This window comes from Cherax quadricarinatus, chromosome 79, assembly GCF_038502225.1.
Source record: "Cherax quadricarinatus isolate ZL_2023a chromosome 79, ASM3850222v1, whole genome shotgun sequence".
In the NCBI taxonomy this organism is placed as follows: Eukaryota; Metazoa; Arthropoda; class Malacostraca; order Decapoda; family Parastacidae; genus Cherax; species Cherax quadricarinatus.
The window spans coordinates 20531286-20552248 of NC_091370.1; the positions used below are offsets into that span (position 1 = coordinate 20531286).

A 20963-nucleotide genomic window follows, 5' to 3' on the forward strand; every position below is an offset into this window, starting at 1 on the left:
TAGCCCAACTTTCATCTTCAGTGTGTGTGAGAGAGAAAAAGAGAGATCACTAACAATTATCTGTGAGATAACAGGTGTAATCAATGCCACAAGATGGAACATCAAGAAGGTCACTGTCAAAACAAAGTACAGCTTTAGACTTAGTCTCGGACCAAGCCAGAAAACCAGAAAGATTTGAGAACTCGTGAACATTCTTATTCTTACACATCACCCACTTAGCTATTTCTATCTCATCTCAACAGTTGGTTTCTTGCTTTGTATAAGACCCTAGAGCTACGCCCCAGTGGCTGCCCCAGTATCCTGCCTGCCTCAAGGGCAGACAGACACCTTACACACTAATTTAGCCAAGCTAAACTTAGCATGATGAGCCAGTCTACCAGCATCCCGTATGACAACATTAGTAGGCTTCATTACTAATGATGGTGAGCTCACACACAGTTTCGTTAATGTTCAATGTCCTGACATGATCGCAATTAAAACATCTTCGGACGACAGAATTCCGAAAATTTTTGCAAGAATTTCTTACTACACTTTATGGATACGAAGAGAGAGGCAAGAAACACCTCGTTTCTAGTTATGCATAAACACAAGTACCTCCGATCTAGCAAGTGCATTGTATAGACCTCAATTGTGGAAAATGTGGACTCCCTTCTGCTTCAATATAAATGTCAAGATATTACAATTGGTGGAGACCTTAACCATTAAAACCTTTGGACTCCCTACTAATCTCTGGCTCCTCTCTTGACTCTTAAGGTACAGTCACTAGCAAACCTTATGTGTACGTTGGCTTATCTTATCACAAAGCTGTCTTTACGACACTGAAGATACCAACAGACCATTTTGGCTGTCAGAGAAGAAACCAGCGGCACTTGCTCAGAGGTTGCCGTCTATACTTAGAATACTCATTTCCAAGCTAATATTGATAATGAAGTGAACGCCTTTACTAAACCTATCTTTAATTTGTAAAACAAATGTCTTCCTCATCTATTGCTAAGTGCAAGAATTGGAGAGAGAAAAAGAGATATCTTACTCACGATAATACGAACCGCCACAGGCAAATGGAAGTCTAAAACTGGGCCATCTCTAGATTGAAAGCTGACACTAAAATGACACCTGGCATCAGAAAGAGTGGACTCCTAAACAAGAGAATATACTTATTGGTCAAGGACCCAACAAGGATATTCACCTTATGAAATTATTCCACCTATAAACCATCAGGTCAGGACTGTCTGTACTAGCTGTCAAGAATAGCTGATATGTTTGCTCAGCACTCTGGTGCCAAAATGGAAATCCCTGACTAAGTTAGTAAACCTCCTCTGGTAGCCGCAGGACGGTGTTAAAGTTGTCAGAGGTGACAATAAGGCAGGAGGAAGCATATCTCCTCCTGAAAACCTTGCCGTAGAAAAAACTGTGGGGCCGATCAAGATGAGTCCAAGATAGCTGAACAGAGGTTTAGATCAGATACCATCACATTTAACTCGCATCTACCTGGTCACAGACCGGGCCGCGGGGGCGTTGACCCCCGAAACTCTCTCCAGGTAAACTCCAGGTAAACTGCCTAGTAGAGAGTAAGTGACGTTCTTCGTGTCAAGACGTAGATATAGGTCTTGTTCACAAAATAAAAGGGTAACAGAAATCAACTACTACAGATTAGTGTCAATCACTAGCAAAATTCTTGAAACGATAATTTCATGGGAAATGAAAGCTTGAGTTAGTCCATCAGCATCCTGTTAGAGGCTTCATTATCAATGATCAATGATTAGGTCAGCCATAGAAGTAGTTAAGTCTAAGGGAGGGATCCCAGTCACATGTAGCATCTTGCCTAGAAAGGGAGTAGGCAACGAATGAATGTCTAGGGCAACTGGTATAAATTGCTGGCTAGACAGGTACTGCAAGGAACCTGCAATCCCATTCATTGATAACTGAGACCTATTCTATGGCAAACGTGATATGCTTGCAAGGGATGGGGTTCATCTCTCTGGGGATAGAGTGATTGCATTAGCAAATTCAGTAGAGAGGGTAACTGATGACTTGTCTAGGAATTTAAACTGATAGATTATAGAGGTATGGGTGTTTGTGGGAAACAATCAGGCTGCAGCATTAGGGTTAAAAACAGCAGTTATTACCGGGATACCTCAGGGATATGCTTAAAAGACAATATTCAAAAACAAGTTGCTAGTAATGGCAAATCAATTGATCAACAAACAAAGAGAGATAGCAGAGGGCAACGAGTGACTAGCTCCCTTAAGGTTTACTATGCAAATATTAGGAGTCTAAGAAATAAGATAGATGAGTTAAGATTACTTGCAAGTGTAGGTAATATAGATATCATTGATATAACAGAGACCTGGTTCAACCTGAAAGATGGAGAAATGCCTTCTGAATGCAACATACAGGGTTATAAACTATTCCACACTGATAGGGTCAACAGGAAGGGTGGTGGAGTGGCGATGCATGTCAGAGAAAATTTAAATTGTTGTCTTAGACATGATATAAGATTAGAAACATCGAACACAGAATCTGTTTGGCTACAGTTTCTCGAGGGACGTGATAAATTAATTTTGGGTGTGATTCATAGGCCCCCAAACCTTGATAGGGAGTGCAGTAAGTTGTTATGGGACGAAATTCATAAGGCATCTAGATATGAAAATGTTGTGATAATGGGAGATTTTAACTTTAGACAAATTGATTGGAACAATACGTCAGGAAATCTTGAGTCTAGTGACCTTCTTGATACGGTTCAGGATTGCTTTTTAGAACAGGTTGTGACAGAACCAACTAGAGGAAACAATCTGCTTGACTTGGTTCTTGCCAACAAAGATTATCTAATTAATAATCTTGAGGCTAATGATGAGCTTGGGGAAAGTGATCACAAATCACTTAGTTTCAATATATCATGTAATTACCCAGATAACTGCAATCAAATGTCTGTCCCAGATTGTCACATGGCCGACTTCATGGGACTGGGCTAAATTGGGATGTCCTGACTATGGGTCAGGTAGATGATCTTGGTTGCCAATATGACGTTTTTCAGAGCATAGTTCTAGCTGCCCAGACAACTTTTGTTCTGAGTAAGGAAATTAGATCTAACAAAAATAATCCCAGATGGATGAACAATAGATTAAAACATCTCATTAGTCAAAAGAGAGGCATATATAGGCCTATCAAAAGAGGGAATGGCAAGTTAAGAAATCAATATATTCAATTAAAGAGAGAAATAAAGAAAGGAATAAGAAAAGCAAAAAGGGATTATGAGGCTAAGGTCGCAAGGGATTCAAAGACTAACCCAAAAGGGTTCTTTCAGGTATACAAAAGTAAGATTAGGGACAAGATTGGCCCACTTAAGAGTAACTCTGGTCAGATCACTGACAGGGATAAGGATATGTGTGAAATTTTCAGTACCTACTTCCTCTCAGTTTTCACCCAGGAAAATACTAGCGAAATTCCTGAAATAATAGATTATGTAGAACAGGATGATAATAAACTATGTACGATTGCGGTAACTAGTGACATGGTCCTCAGACAAATAGAGAAACTAAAACCTAACAAATCCCCAGGTCCTGATGAACTGTTTGCAAGGGTGTTAAAGGAATGTAAAGAGGAACTTAGCAAAGCTTTGGCTAATCTTTTTAGCATATCACTACAAACTGGCATAGTGCCTGATAAGTGAAAAATGGCAAATGTAATACCTATTTACAAGGCTGGTGACAGGTCCTTGGCTTCGAACTATAGACCAATAAGCCTTACCTCCACAGTGGGAAAATTTATGGAATCAATTATTGCAGAAGCAATTCTTAGCCATCTTGATAGGCACAGATTGATTAATGAATCTCAACACTGTTTTACAAAGGGGCGTTCCTGTCTTGCAAATTTACTAACTTTTTTCACTAAGGTGTTTGAGGAGGTAGATCATGGTAATGAATATGATATTGTGTATATGGACTTCAGTAAGGCTTTCGATAGAGTTCCACATCAGAGGCTATTGAGGAAACTTAAGGCACACGGAATAGAAGAAAATTTTTCCTGGGTAGAGGCATGGCTGACAAATAGGCAGCAGAGAGTTTGCATAAATGGGGAGAAATCAGAATGGGGGCACGTCACAAGCGGTGTTCCTCATGGGTCAGTGTTGGGCCCGTTGTTGTTCACAATTTGCATAAACGACATAGATGAGGGAATAAATAGCGACATAAGCAAATTTTCTGATGACACCAAAATAGGCCATCCAATTCATTCTAATGAGGACACTAGAGCACTCCAAGATGATTTGAATAGACTGATGCAATGGTTGGAGAAGTGGCAGATGCAGTTTAATATTGACAAATGCAAAGTTCTAAATGAATGGTTCAGAGAACCGACATGTTGATAAATTAGACACATGTGCAACTCTTGGGTATCTTTATTGAGGAAACGTTTCGCCACACAGTGGCTTCATCAGTCCATACAAAGAATAAACTTGAAGAACAGGAGGAGAATGAGGCAATCAGTCCCTCAACCTTGAGTCGATGTGGTCAGTCCATCAATCTTGAATAGAATACGGCATATGAGCGGAGAAGCAGCTTATAAACCGTATGGCAGGAGAGGTGCAGCAGTCATAGGTAGTGTCACATTTGTTCAATGTGGAAGTAGGTCGTGCCCAAGAATTAGGCAAGCGAAGAATTCCCAAGTATTAAGATCCCACCTACGACTGCTGCACCTCTCCTGCCATATGGTTTATAAGCTGCTTCTCCGCTCATATTCCGTATTCTATTCAAGATTGATGGACTGACCACATCGACTCAAGGTTGAGGGACTGATTGCCTCATTCTCCTCCTGTTCTTCAAGTTTATTCTTTGTATGGACTGATGAAGCCACTGTGTGGCGAAACGTTTCCTCAATAAAGATACCCAAGAGTTGCACATGTGTCTAATTTAACAAATGCAAAGTTCTAAATGTTGGAAGATTAAATAACCATGCGACATATAAAGTAAATAATGTAGATCTTAATACTACTGATTGCGTAAAGGATTTAGGAGTTCTGGTTAGCAGTAATCTAAAACCAAGACAACAGTGCATTAGTGTTCGCAATAAAGCTAACAGAATTCTTGACTTCATATCTAGAAGTATAAATAATAGAAGTCCTCAGGTTGTTCTTCAACTCTATACATCCTTGGTTATGCATCATTTAGACTATGCTGCTCAGTTCTGGTCACCATATTACAGAATGGATATAAATGCTCTGGAAAACGTACAGAGGAGATGACAAAGTTGATCCCATGTATCAGAAATCTTCCCTATGAGGATAGACTGAGGGCCCTGAATCTGCACTCTCTCGAAAGTCGTAGAATTAGGGGGGATATGATCGAGGTGTATAAATGGAAAACAGGAATAAATAAAGGGGATGTAAATAGCGTGCTGAAAATTTCCAGCCATGACAGGACTCGCAGCAATGGTTTCAAGTTGGAAAAATTCAGATTCAGGAAGGATATAGGAAAACACTGGTTTGGTAATAGAGTCGTGGATGAATGGAACAAACTCTCGAGTACAGTTATTGAGGCTAAAACATTGTGTAGTTTTAAAAATAGGTTAGATAAATACATGAGTGGGTGTGGGTGGGTGTGAGTTGGACCTGACTACCTTGTGCTTCTGGGTCTGGGGCAGTGCTCCATCCTTGAGTGGAGGTGACCAGGCTGGGTGGGTCATTGGGCTAATCCGGAGGGGTTAGGGCATGGACCTGCTCCGCATGGGTCAGTAGGCCTGTTGCAGTGTTCCTTCTTTCTTATGTTCTTATGTTCTTATGATGGGAAGCTCACGCACAGTTTCGTGAACACTCAACGTCCCGAGTTCAACATCGTTGTTGAGACATTTTCTAGACGGCAGGACTCCAGAAAATTTTGCTACAACTACTGACTACACCTCATGTATGAAAACAGACAGACAGCATTAAAGAGGCACTGATGTTTGCTGCTTCTCTGAAAGTGTACATGTAAAGTGTACATGTAAAGTGTACATGTAAAGTGTACATGTAAAGTGTACATGCCCAGCTCATTGATGTTTTCATCCGTACTCACTTAAATATGTTGTTCATAAAGCTATGCATGAAGACTAGTAGCTCCGTGTTAGCATGAGCAATGTACAGACCTCAGTAGCAACATGCAGACCCTTCAACTTCTTGATGGAGAATATGGATTCCCTTCTGCTTCAACAGAAATGTCAACCTATAATAATTGTTGGTGGCCTCAACCAACATATTATAATTGTTGGTGACCTCAACCAACATATTATAATTGTTGGTGACCTCAACCAACATATTATAATTGTTGGTGACCTCAACCAACATATTATAATTGTTGGTGACCTCAACCAACATATTATAATTGTTGGTGACCTCAACCTACATATTATAATTGTTGTTGACCTCAACCAGCATCTTATACAGAGGGACTTCGATGACCTTCTTGCAGTATTTGACATGAAAAACTTCGCTGACTTCCCTACTCACACCTCTGGCTCTTCCATCGACCGAGTAGTGAATGATCTATCAGAAGACATTGTCACTTGATGGTTATGTTGGATCATTTGACCACAAGGACGTCTTCATGACATTGAAAATTTCAACAGAACAAAGTGAAGAAACTCCAGGTGCATCTTGGCTCTGGAAACGAGAAAACTGGCCAGCACCCTTGCTCTGAGCTCGCCATCGCGGATTGGAATGCTCTTCTCCAAGGTCATGTTGACAACCAAGTGAATACATTCAGTGAACACATCCTTAATGTCGAACAAGAGCACATCCCTCACTGGCAGTATGTGACGAAGTCGACAGATCAGCCTTGGTTCGGCATTCGTTGTCGAGAGGCTGATACCAAGTATAAAACTGGAAGGTGTAAGAAGCATCCCACATCTATAACAGGACCCTGTATAGGCAAGCCTGTTGGCAATGGAATAAGTTCAAAAGTGGGCCGTCTCTAGATGGAGATTGCTGGAGGTCCTTGATCATGGACCGACAAGGCTATTCATCTGATGAAATTATTCCAGCTCTAAATCAGCAAGTTCCTGATCCAGTATTATGAACACAGGTAAAGAATGGCCTGTGAGACTTGCTCGTAATGGGAATGTGGAGTAAACAAAACTCAACAGTAGACTATTATTTATATTTGCCTTCACCAGATGATAAATACAAGTATGTACAATATGTACAGATAGAATAGTAAGTGTACACCATGGTGACAGATGGCAAAGCAGAAGCCAGAGTGTGTACACTGTGCTCAACCAGCAGCTAGGCAAATCTGCCAATGGTTACCACAAGTGAACCACGTTGCTTCAGCTTCGGTGGTCTTGCCTGTGATTGGCCAATAAACCATGGTACTGATTTAACGAAGGGTACCCTATTGATCGTTAAACCCTTAGTATCCAGTTTGCTGAATGGGAGGCAGCCTATATGGGAGTGTGACATACTCCGAATAAATTGTAACATACTCTTTGGCGAACAGCAATAAGTGTGACGATTAGGCAAGATGAAGTGTACCTTCTCCTTAAATCGCTGGACAAAGAAAAGGCTGTGGGACCAGATAAGTTGAGCCTAAGAGTGCTGAGTAGATGTGCAGACCGGTTAGCAGCACCTCTCTCTATCCCAGCAGTGGAAATGGCCTTCTCTGTGGAAGAGCAAAGCGGAAAACAGCAACTAAAGCCAGTGTCACTCCTCTCAATCACTAGCAAGATTCTTGAGACGATAATCTCACGGCAGATAACTTTTTGATCATAAATATGACTTCGGAAAAGGTTGCACTGCTATTGATTTCCTGTTAAACCTCTCCACTAGTGGCGCAAGACACTGGATGAATCCGAAGTGTTGTAGCACTGTACATTGCTGGTGCTTGGGACCGAGTATGGCACCAGAGACTTAGCAAAACTTCAACCACTGGGAATCGCCTAGTCTTCACTGTGCCTCCTCGCGACAGAGTCAACAAGACACACTATTGGTGCAAGTGTTCTACAAGGAAGTTTGATTGGGTCATTTTTATGCAGTGTCTATTTCAATGACCTTCTTCACCTCATTCCCACAATCCCACTCGTATGCAGGCGACTGTACTTTGACATATACTTATCCAAGAGAGGAAATGCCAGCTGCTCTAAGTTACATCAATCACCACCTTACACCTATTTAATCCTGGGAGAAATGATTGTAAGTCACATTTGCTAATGAGAAAATACAAGTGATGATAATCTCTAGGCACCATGATGATAATGCTGGAGCAGTGGTAAGAATGAATGGGAGAGTGTTGGTACCCGGGAACATGACTCCAAACTGACTATGAAGAGCCAAACAAAGCGGCCAGGAAGCTTACAGCACATCGACATATCTCGCATCTGCTCGACAGTAGAGGTTGCAAGATTCTGTACGAGGCACAAGTACGCTGTCGCCTTGTATTACCTGCCCTCAGTTTTATCTGCGACTTCTTGACAGAATAGAGAACAGAGCAAGACTGTTCATATCTCGCCTGGACCCAGCCTGGATAGCTCTGTCATTTCAGCATAGCCTTCAGCACAGAAGGGATGTGGATGGCCTTACTGTTATGCACAACACTGGCTCCACTCCGAGGACAGCGAGAAGTGAACTTGTACACATCAATATGGGCAGCAAACAGCAACTACACGCTGTACTCTTCTCCAGAACATCGCTACATCTGAGATCATTTATTCCTAGAATAACTCGAGTCTTCAACATGTTCCTACAACATAATGACATCAACGAAATAAAATCAGCCCAAATGAAATCGCTGGCCCACAGATGGCTCCAACTTTATCCTGTTTCCTATATGTATCATAACAATAGAAAAGGCTTAGCTAGTAAATAAAGTTACGAACCTTCCTAACCTTGCTAAACCCTGTGTAAGAGAGAGAGAGAGAGAGAGAGAGAGAGAGAGAGAGAGAGAGAGAGCATTACTAAAGGTTAATTACAGGAGCTAAACTTTGCTCGTTGTCTCCTGGCTTCAATGTTTAGTTAAATCAGGTCTGTAAAGAATGGCCTCTTATTTTTTCTTTTAGATACAGTCATGAAATCTTCTTATATATTTATAATTTTTGTTGTCTTATAAGTGGTAATCATTTGTCGTCCATCTGTCTTACCGTCCATGTAGGGAATTACCAATGATTTGCTTGCAGGTGTTGACACTTACCTTTCATTAATTACCTTCTAACCTAAATTTAAAAACATTTTCCTGTGTGATTACCTCTCCTTTAGCAGTTGTTTTTCACTAAGCAACAGAGAAAATAGTGTCCCTTGATTATATTATAGTTGAAAGAATAGCGTCCCTTGATTATAGTTTAAAGAATAGTGCCCCTTGATTACTGGCACCAAGAGCTTGTTTACTGCCTATTTCTTCGACATACATTTCACTTAGAAAACTCAAGGAAATATAAAATAATAAGAGGCACAATACGGTGACTGGAACAATATTAAAATAACCCGATCATTTACAAAGTCACACTGACTTTGTAAATGATGACGAAGCAGATCATGATGGTTCCTTCCATCCTTGTATTGTACCTCTGTTGATGCTGCTGTTTGATGGAGATTCTTACTGTCTCCATCAGGATGCTTGGGGGGGGAGGGTGAGGTGTGACAGTTATTATTATAGTCCTGGGAAACGCTTAACCCGCAGGGGGTATACAGCACCTGGGCAAGGAGAAGTATTCAGATTTTATCCGAGGAAGAAGATAGTTTAAATTCTGCGTGTCAGGAATCCATCCCTAGCATCCAGGTGCGACATTTACGAAAGATCAGGGGAGAGGTTAAGGGTGTAAGAAACAGCAACTCTCCTGTTAGATATAACTGTAGCAAGAAACTATAGGGATTTTTATTATCATTACTACTACTACTACTACTACTACTACTGCTATTGCTACTAATACAGCTTCTACTGCTATTGCTACTAATACAACTTCTACTACCACCACTACTACTACTACCACTACTACCACTACTACCACTACTACTACCACCACTACTACTACTACTACTACTGCTATTGCTACTAATACAGCTTCTACTACCACCACTACTACTACTACTACCACTACCACTACTACCACTACTACCACTACTACTACTACTACAACCACCACCACTACTACTACTACTACTGCTATTGCTACTAATACAGCTTCTACTACCACCACTACTACTACTACTACCACTACCACTACTACCACTACTACCACTACTACTACTACTACTACCACCACTACTACTACTACTACCACTACCACTACTACCACTACTACCACTACTACCACTACTACCACTACTACTACCACTACTACCACTACTACTACCACTACCACTACTACCACTACTACCACTACTACTACCACCACTACTACTACTACTACCACTACCACTACTACTACTACTACTACCACTACCACTACTACCACTACTACCACTACTACTACTACTACTACTACTACTACTACTACTACTACTACTACTACTACTACTACCACTACTACTACTACTACAACCACCACCACTACTACTACTACTACTGCTATTGCTACTAATACAGCTTCTACTACCACAACTACTACTACTACTACAACTACCACTACTACCACTACTACCACTACTACTACTACTACTACTACTACTACTACTACTACTACTACTTCTACTTCTATGGCTACTACTATTACATACAATTTTTCAGGCTTCTACGAGATACAGCTGACAACGAGGAACAGCATACGGTGGTCCACGGCTGAAGCCTACATCAAACCTTCAGCCTTCAGACCCAACCTAGACGTGGTGCTCAACGCACACGTCACTCAGGTGAGTTCAGTTGACACGTCGCTTACGTTACCTAATGGTAACGTTACTCAGGGGAGCTCAGGGGACACGAAATTCAGGTGAGATCATCGTCACTACCTGTCACTCTACGTGACTAAGGAAGGTTCGTGTGTGTAAACACAGTCTGGCAGGTTACCAGTCCAAACACGTCAACACAGTCTGGCAGGTTACCAGTCCAAACACGTCAACACAGTCTGGCAGGTTACCAGTCCAAACACGTCAACACAGTCTGGCAGGTTACCAGTCCAAACACGTCAACACAGTCTGGCAGGTTACCAGTCCAAACACGTCAACACAGTCTGGCAGGTTACCAGTACAAACACATGTCAACACAGTCTGGCAGGTTACCAGTCCAAACACATGTCAACACAGTCTGGCAGGTTACCAGTCCAAACACATGTCAACACAGTCTGGCAGGTTACCAGTCCAAACACGTCAACACAGTCTGGCAGGTTACAAGTCCAAACACGTCAACACAGTCTGGCAGGTTACCAGTCCAGACACATGTCAACACAGTCTGGCAGGTTACCAGTCCAAACACATGTCAACACAGTCTGGCAGGTTACCAGTCCAAACACATGTCAACACAGTGTGTAGGTAGAGAACAGCCTTGATGTTAGTGTGTAGGTAGAGAACAGCCTTGATGTTAGTGTGTAGGTAGAGAACACCCTTGATGTTAGTGTGTAGGTAGACAACACCCTTGATGTTAGTGTGTAGGTAGAGAACAGCCTTGATGTTAGTGTGTAGGTAGAGAACAGCCTTGATGTTAGTGTGTAGGTAGACAACACCCTTGATGTTAGTGTGTAGGTAGAGAACAGACTTGATGTTAGTGTGTAGGTAGAGAGCAGCCTTGATGTTAGTGTGTAGGTAGACAACAGCCTTGATGTTAGTGTGTAGGTAGAGAACAGCCTTGATGTTAGTGTGTAGGTAGAGAACAGCCTTGATGTTAGTGTGTAGGTAGAGAACACATGTCAACGCAGTGTGTAGGTAGAGAACAGCCTTGATGTTAGTGTGTAGGTAGAGAACAGCCTTGATGTTAGTGTGTAGGTAGAGAACAGCCTTGATGTTAGTGTGTAGGTAGAGAGCAGCCTTGATGTTAGTGTGTAGGTAGAGAACAGCCTTGATGTTAGTGTGTAGGTAGAGAGCAGCCTTGATGCTAGTGTGTAGGTAGAGAACAGCCTTGATGTTAGTGTGTAGGTAGAGAGCAGCCTTGATGTTAGTGTGTAGGTAGAGAGCAGCCTTGATGCTAGTGTGTAGGTAGAGAGCAGCCTTGATGTTAGTGTGTAGGTAGAGAGCAGCCTTGATGTTAGTGTGTAGGTAGAGAACAGCCTTGATGTTAGTGTGTAGGTAGAGAGCAGCCTTGATGCTAGTGTGTAGGTAGAGAGCAGCCTTAATGTTAGTGTGCAGGTAGAGAACAGCCTTGTTGTTAGTGTGCAGGTAGAGAGCAGCCTTGATGCTAGTGTGTAGGTAGAGAACAGCCTTGATGTTAGTGTGTAGGTAGAGAGCATCCTTGATGTTAGTGTGTAGGTAGAGAGCATCCTTGATGCTAGTGTGTAGGTAGAGAACAGCCTTGATGTTAGTGTGTAGGTAGAGAGCATCCTTGATGCTAGTGTGTAGGTAGAGAACAGCCTTGATGCTAGTGTGTAGGTAGAGAGCAGCCTTGATGCTAGTGTGTAGGTAGAGAGCAGCCTTGATGTTAGTGTGTAGGTAGAGAACAGCCTTGATGTCAGTGTGTAGGTAGAGAACAGCCTTGATGTTAGTGTGTAGGTAGAGAGCAGCCTTGATGCTAGTGTGTAGGTAGAGAACAGCCTTGATGTTAGTGTGTAGGTAGAGAACAGCCTTGATGTTAGTGTGTAGGTAGAGAACAGCCTTGATGTTAGTGTGTAGGTAGAGAGCAGCCTTGATGTTAGTGTGTAGGTAGAGAACAGCCTTGATGTTAGTGTGTAGGTAGAGAACAGCCTTGATGTTAGTGTGTAGGTAGAGAACAGCCTTGATGTTAGTGTGTAGGTAGAGAACAGCCTTGATGTTAGTGTGTAGGTAGAGAACAGCCTTGATGTTAGTGTGTAGGTAGAGAACAGCCTTGATGTTAGTGTGTAGGTAGAGAACAGCCTTGATGTTAGTGTGTAGGTAGAGAGCAGCCTTGATGTTAGTGTGTAGGTAGAGAACAGCCTTGATGCTAGTGTGTAGGTAGAGAACAGCCTTGATGTTAGTGTGTAGGTAGAGAGCAGCCTTGATGTTAGTGTGTAGGTAGAGAACAGCCTTGATGCTAGTGTGTAGGTAGAGAACAGCCTTGAGGTTAGTGTGTAGGTAGAGAGCAGCCTTGATGCTAGTGTGTAGGTAGAGAGCATCCTTGATGTTAGTGTGTAGGTAGAGAGCATCCTTGATGTTAGTGTGTAGGTAGAGAGCAGCCTTGATGTTAGTGTGTAGGTAGAGAGCAGCCTTAACATATATTTCATAAATCAAAGATGCGTCACCAGGAATGACCTCTCTGCTCGTAGGTCCACCAGGAATGACCTCTCTGCTCGTAGGTCCACCAGGAATGACCTCTCTGCTCGTAGGTCCACCAGGAATGACCTCTCTGCTCGTAGGTCCACCAGGAATGACCTCTCTGCTCGTAGGTCCACCAGGAATGACCTCTCTGCTCGTAGGTCCACCAGGAATGACCTCTCTGCTCGTAGGTCCACCAGGAATGACTTCTCTGCTCGTAGGTCCACCAGGAATGACCTCTCTGCTCGTAGGTCCACCAGGAATGACCTCTCTGCTCGTAGGTCCACCAGGAATGACCTCTCTGCTCGTAGGTCCACCAGGTATGACCTCTCTGCTCTTAGGTCCACCAGGTATGACCTCTCTGCTCTTAGGTTCACCAGGTATTACCTCTCTGCCCGTAGGCCCACCAGGTATGACCTCTCTTAGGTCCGCCAGGAATGACCCCTCTGCCCGTAGGTCCACCAGCAATGACCTCTCTGCCCGTAGGTCCACCAGGAATGACCTCTCTGCTCGTAGGTTCACCAGGAATGACCTCTCTGCACGTACGTCCACCAGGAATGACCTCTCTGCTCGTAAGTTCACCAGGAATGACCTCTCTGCTCGTAGGTTCACCAGGAATGACCTCTCTGCTCGTAGGTTCACCAGGAATGACCTCTCTGCTCGTAGGTCCACCAGGAATGACTTCTCTGCTCATAGGTCCACCAGGAATGACCTCTCTGCTCGTAGGTTCACCAGGAATGACCTCTCTGCTCGTAGGTTCACCAGGAATGACCTCTCTTCTCGTAGGTCCACCAGGAATGACCTCTCTGCTCGTAGGTCCACCAGGAATGACCTTTCTGCTCGTAGGTTCACCTGAAATGACCTCTCTGCTTGTAGGCTCACCAGGAATGATCTCTTTGCTCGTTGGTTCACCAGGAATGACCTTTCTGCCCGTGGGTTTACCAGGAATGACCTCTCTGCTCGTAGGTGCACCAGGTATGACCTCTCTGCCCGTAGGCCCACCAGGTATGACCTCTCTGCCCGTAGGCCCACCAGGTATGACCTCTCTTAGGTCTGCCAGGAATGACCTCTCTGCCCGTAGGTCCACCAGGAATGACCTCTCTGCCCGTCGGTCCACCAGGAATGACCTCTCTGCCCGTGGGTTTACCAGGAATGACCTCTCTGCTCGTAGGTTCATCAGGTATGACCTCTCTGCTCGCAGGTCCACCAGGAATGACGTCTCTGCTGGTAGGTCCACCAGGTATGACCTCTCTGCTCGTAGGTCCACCAGGAATGACCTCTCTGCTCGTAGGTCCACCAGGTATGACCTCTCTGCTCGTAGGTCCACCAGGTATGACCTCTCTGCTCGTAGGCTCACCAGGAATGATCTCTCTGCTCGTAGGTGCACCAGGTATGACCTCTCTGCCCGTAGGCCCACCAGGTATGACCTCTCTACTCGTAGGCTCACCAGGAATGACCTTTCTGCCCGTGGGTTTACCAGGAATGACCTCTCTGCTCGTAGGTCCACCAGGTATGACCTCTCTGCTCTTAGGTTCACCAGGTATGACCTCTCTGCTCGTAGGTGCACCAGGTATGACCTCTCTGCCCGTAGGCCCACCAGGTATGATCTCTCTGCTCTTAGGTCCACCAGGTATGACTTCTCTGCCCGTAGGTCCACCAGGAATGACCTCTCTGCCCGTAGGTCCACCAGGAATGACCTCTCTGCCCGTTGGTCCACCAGGAATGACCTCTCTGCTCGTAGGTTCATCAGGTATGACCTCTCTGTTCGCAGGTCCACCAGGAATGATGTCTCTGCTTGTAGGTCCACCAGGTATGACCTCTCTGCTCGTAGGTCCACCAGGTATGACCTCTCTGCTCGTAGGTCCACCAGGTATGACCACTCTGCTCGTAGGTTCACCAGGATGGACTGAACACATCGACTCCAGGCTGAGGGACTGATTACATAAAATTCCTCCTCTCCTTTCATCCTTCTACTTTGTATTGGACTGAGGAAGCCACTGTGTGGCGAATCGTTTCCTCAATAAAGATTCCCATATGTTGCATAAGTGTCTCAATCTTCACCGTAGTCTAGTAGAATCTGAAGCACCGGCAGGAAGGCTTGTGGTGATAAACTGGAGTCAGATGGAGTGCAGCAGACGAAGGTATTGCCACTGGTAGGCGGGAGTCCCCAGTGGAAGTAGGTCATGCCAAGAGATGGGCCAACAGTTAATTAAGAAGCAGGTTGTGGTGATGTTCTCTGCACCGAGGTTCCATGATGCGGCTGTGTCTGATAAGTTGTGTATCAATGGTATTCTGTAGCGACAGTTAAACACATGTGCAACATCTGGATATGTCTATTTGTAGACTTTTCGCCATCCAGTGGCTTAATACAATACCTGAATACAATATAAAGACTAAAAATATATACAGCAGATAGTGGAAGACAAAGTAATCAGTCTCTCAGACTAGAAGCTGAAGACATCAGCCTAGGTAGAGAAGACATCACACCACTCAACTTACTCTTGGCCCGACTATTGGGCATGACCTACTTCCAGAGGGCAGTCCCGCTTACCAGTGACAGTACCTTCGTCAGCTTCACTTCATCTGACTATTATTGAAGCACGACTACGGTGCTCATCACCTACTCCTAGGATGAGGGACTGATTACCTCAGCTTCCACTGTCTTCTGCATACATTTCTACAGTTTTCACTTTCTATTCATACATTGTACTGATGAAGCCAATGGATAGTGAAATGTCTACTTGGTAAAGCTACCCAGATGACAACATGTGTCTAATTTAGCATCTTGTCGGTAGTGTATACCACTGATATACATAATATACATGTGTGCTTGTACAGTGTTGTGTCATAATATATGCATTGAACGATAAGATAAGATATCGTTCGGATTTTTAACCATGGAGGGTTAGCCACCCAGGATAACCCAAGAAAGTCAGTGCGTCATCGAGGACTGTCTAACTTATTTCCATTGTGGTCCTCAATCTTGTCCCCAGGATGCCACCCACACCAGTCGACTAACACCTAGGTACCTATTTGCTGCTAGGTGAACAGGACAATAGTGTAAGGAAACGTGTCGAAATGTTTCCACCCGCCTGGAATCGAACCCGGACCCTCCGTGTGTGAAGCGGGAGCTTTAGCCACCAGGCCACCGGGCCACTAATGATAATGTTCCTGGCGAGAGAAACAGCTTAAATATAGTATGTAAATGTGCCCGTTTACTTATATAGCTTAGTTAATATTCTTTTTTTTTTACTTACACTTAATTCTTCTGTTTTTTTCAGATTCTGTTTGACAACCACAAGACCGCAGTTGGTGTCCGTTTCCTACACCAGGGAAAGGTATGCTAATCAGATTGTGTATTGTGTAGCTGTTGCTAACCCAAAAACACTTAAAACGGGTGTTTGTCATAGGGTGACCTATTTAGCAGTTAGGTTAGATTAGGTAAGACTTGTCAAGAAACAGGAAAAGTGTTTCCTGACGCGAGTTTTAGTCTTATGATGATGCGCAGCTAGAATTTTTGGATAGAAGAACAAAAGAAAGGAGGAGCGCTGCAGTAGGCCTGTTGGCCGTACTAGGCAAGTCCTTCACAAATCCCTCTCACTAATAGAATTATTTGCCCAACCCACCTTCAACACTAACCAAGCAATAAGCTTTGATAAATCTATTTATTAATATACAAGTTCCACTCAAATCCAACCCCTCTCACTCATGTATTTATCCAACCTAAATTTGAAACTACCCAGTGTTTTTGCTTCAATAACCCTACTAGGCAGACTGTTCCACTCATCAACTACCCTATTTCCAAGTCAATACTTTCCTATATCCTATCAAATTTGAATCCATTTTTGCGGGTTCTCTCCTGGAGAGACATCCTCAAGACCCCATTTATATCCGTTTTCTTAATATCCATCATCTACTTAAACACTTCGATCATGTCTTCCCTCTTTCATCGTCTTACAAGTGAATGTAATTTAAGGGACTTCAATCTTTCTTCATATGGAAGATTTATAATGCTATGTATTAATTTTGTCATTGTACGCTGACCGAGGCCTTCTACTGGCGGCTTACCGATCCACCCATTAAAAATTATGTTTATAATTAACACTACAATAGGCCTCGGAGAAAGAGAATAAACTATAGTCACATATTAAGTGGTCGCTGCTCATACGGATCTGTCTTTCCAATAATTAGTTTGTGAATAAGAATCATGTAGGGCTATCAGGTATTTTTGTCACAGTAACATCGTTGAATCGTGGTTCAGAGAATTATTATACAGTCTTAATGCTGGCTAAATCTATTAGTATGACCTACTTCCAGCTGTGGCTCCTCTTACTTGTGACGCTGTCTTCAAGCGCATCACCTCAACTATCTGCAGTTTATGAGTGCCCATCCTGGGTATCTAATTTACATCCATCTAAAATGAGTGAAAGAGCTCCTATCGTCTTCTATCGTCTCTAGTAATTATTCTTTGTGTTGCATTAATAATGCTGTTTAACGATACTTCTCCACAATATACCCAAGTGCTGCACACAAGAATTATTCATATTGCACTAGTCAATTTTTTTACCAGTAACATAAAATTAGAGCGACAAGCCGCGTTAATAATGCTTTCATTTATTCAGAGAAATTCTCAGGGTTTTGTACAGTGGGAAATTAATCAAAGAATTAATCAGGAATAATCCAAGAATGAGAGAGTAGTTTGACCGGTTTTATTATTATAATTAAAACGGCTTAATTACGCCCCACAAGGTTCATACATCGCTGTAGAGTAGGGTGTGTGAAATCTTCAATATGCTTGATCTGATGCCTGGGTGGAGTGTATAACAGATGTATAGGTAGCAAGGGCGGTGTGAAATGCTAAAGGAAGTGTAATCAAAGGTTATGTAATAAATCTGTTCCTATCAACAAATCAGAGAGCGAGTCAGTGTCAAACGTGGAGCCGTCAGTGAGGAGGGAAAATGAAGTAAGGGTGTTACAGCTATAACGACGTCGGAAGTAAATTCTGTGTACCTGCTGGTAAACAGGACTTGTCCAGCAGGATGTGGCAAACTGTAACTGGAACCTGATAATTCTCAGTGTGGAATTTGGTGCGTCTTCATTAGATACCCATGAGTGAGAATTGTGTCCGATGAGAAGACGGGAAAGCGTAATCTCCCAACCATGACGTCGATGGTAAGATCAGGATCCTAAATTTACACGGCTTATGGAATGTAGTTTGTTATGAATCAACTCAGACCATCGTTGTTGTCAACGGTTGCGAAAGTGGCTAGAGATTACCCTTACGTGAAACTGGAAGGTTATGTACCGCTGACCGCACAGCAGAGTCCTCCTGCTCATTGTACTGACCATAAACACGTACCGCTGACTGCACAGCAGAGTCCTCCTGCTCATTGTACTGACGATAAACACGTACCGATGACCGCACAGCAGAGTCCTCCTGCTCATTGTACTGACCATAAACACGTACCGCTGACCGCACAGCAGAGTCCTCCTGCTCATTGTACTGACCATAAACACGTACCGCTGACTGCACAGCAGAGTCCTCCTGCTCATTGTACTGACGATAAACACGTACCGATGACCGCACAGCAGAGTCCTCCTGCTCATTGTACTGACCATAAACACGTACCGCTGACCGCACAGCAGAGTCCTCCTGCTCATTGTACTGAACATCAACACGTACCGCTGACCGCACAGCAGAGTCCTCCTGCTCATTGTACTGAACATCAACACGTACCGATGACCGCACAGCAGAGTCCTCCTGCTCATTGTACTGACCATAAACACGTACCGATGACCGCACAGCAGAGTCCTCCTGCTCGTTCACCTCAACATCAACATGATGTTCAGCAGAAAACGATTTCTTTGTGTTTGCCAGAAATGAGGCGTAACCAAAGTTGTATACAAAGAACTAGGGGATGAGTCGAATTACATTTTTTTGATAGCTTGTAAAGCACTAAAGGAGTCTGAAACTGAGTTAGCCCTGGACGCAGCACGTATAATCGCATACAGTTCAGCTGTGAAAATGCTAGCTGAGTCTAATAAATGACGTTGCACTACACTGTGTGGGAACACTGCTGCAAACCCGACAGAGGATTTAGAACCATCAGTGTAATCTGCAACGGTATGAGAATGAGACTGGAAGTGATTGAGAAAAAGGGAGCGAGAAGCAACTGTAGGTATTTGAGCTTTCGTGTATGGCAGTGGGGAAGACCAGACTCGAACTGTCGGAACCTCCCACAGGGGAGGTTCCGACAGGGGGCTGGCGCCCCCTTTTCTCCCAGGCCACATCCCTAGTGCCTCTCCCTCCCTTCCCCCTCCACACACACATATGCAAATAACATTTACTCTAACACTATAAACAAGCGAATTTATATCACAACTAACAATTAATATAGTAAACAATTAACGGTGAATTTACATCTCGTCATTTTTAATGAGATGGATGTTCTTGTTACAAGGACATCAGTTTCTCAACATCAGACTTGACGGCACTAAGATGTTCTTGTTACAAGGACATCAGCTTCTCAACATCAGACTTGACGGCACTAAGATGTTCTTGTTACAAGGACATCAGCTTCTCAACATCAGACTTGACGGCACTAAGATGTTCTTGTTACAAGGACATCAGCTTCTCAACATCAGACTTGAAGGCACTAAGATGTTCTTGTTACAAGGACATCAGCTTCTCAACATCAGACTTGAAGGCACTAAGATGTTCTTGTTACAAGGACATCAGCTTCTCAACATCAGACTTGAAGGCACTAAGATGTTCTTGTTACAAGGACATCAGCTTCTCAACATCAGACTTGAAGGCACTAAGATGTTCTTGTTACAAGGACATCAGCTTCTCAACATCAGACTTGACGGCACTAAGATGTTCTTGTTACAAGGACATCAGCTTCTCAACATCCGACTTGACGGCACTAAGATGTTCTTGTTACAAGGACATCAGCTTCTCAACATCAGACTTGACGGCACTAAGATGTTCTTGTTACAAGGACATCAGCTTCTCAACATCAGACTTGACGGCACTAAGATGTTCTTGTTACAAGGACATCAGCTTCTCAACATCAGACTTGACGGCACTAAGATGTTCATGTTACAAGGACATCAGCTTCTCAACATCAGACTTGACGGCACTAAGACGTTCTTGTTACAAGGACATCAGCTTCTCAACATCAGACTTGACGGCACTAAGATGTTCTTGTTACAAGGACATCAGCTTCTCAACATCAGACTTGACGGCACTAAGATGTTCTTGTTACAAGGACATCAGCTTCTCAACATCAGACTTGACGGCACTAAGATGTTCTTGTTACAAGGACATCAGCTTCTCAACATCAGACTTGACGGCACTAAGATGTTCTTGTTACAAGGACATCAGCTTCTCAACATCAGACTTGAAGGCACTAAGATGTTCTTGTTACAAGGACATCAGCTTCTCAACATCAGACTTGAAGGCACTAAGATGTTCTTGTTACAAGGACATCAGCTTCTCAACATCAGACTTGAAGGCACTAAGATGTTCTTGTTACAAGGACATCAGCTTCTCAACATCAGACTTGAAGGCACTAAGATGTTCTTGTTACAAGGACATCAGCTTCTCAACATCAGACTTGAAGGCACTAAGATGTTCTTGTTACAAGGA

The 20963-nt window shown here is 43.4% G+C and overlaps 1 protein-coding gene across 2 annotated transcripts in view; it reads left to right on the plus strand.

The window, feature by feature from the left end:
* The window catches only part of LOC138855066 (glucose dehydrogenase [FAD, quinone]-like), a 510380-nt gene that overhangs the window by 428462 nt on the left and 60955 nt on the right, over positions 1-20963 (plus strand). For both annotated transcript variants that reach the window (XM_070102042.1, XM_070102044.1), the window contains exons 6-7: positions 10686-10807; positions 16594-16650. In XM_070102042.1, the coding sequence (XP_069958143.1) occupies positions 10686-10807; positions 16594-16650 (179 nt within the window). The remainder of the gene's footprint in view (positions 1-10685; positions 10808-16593; positions 16651-20963) is intronic.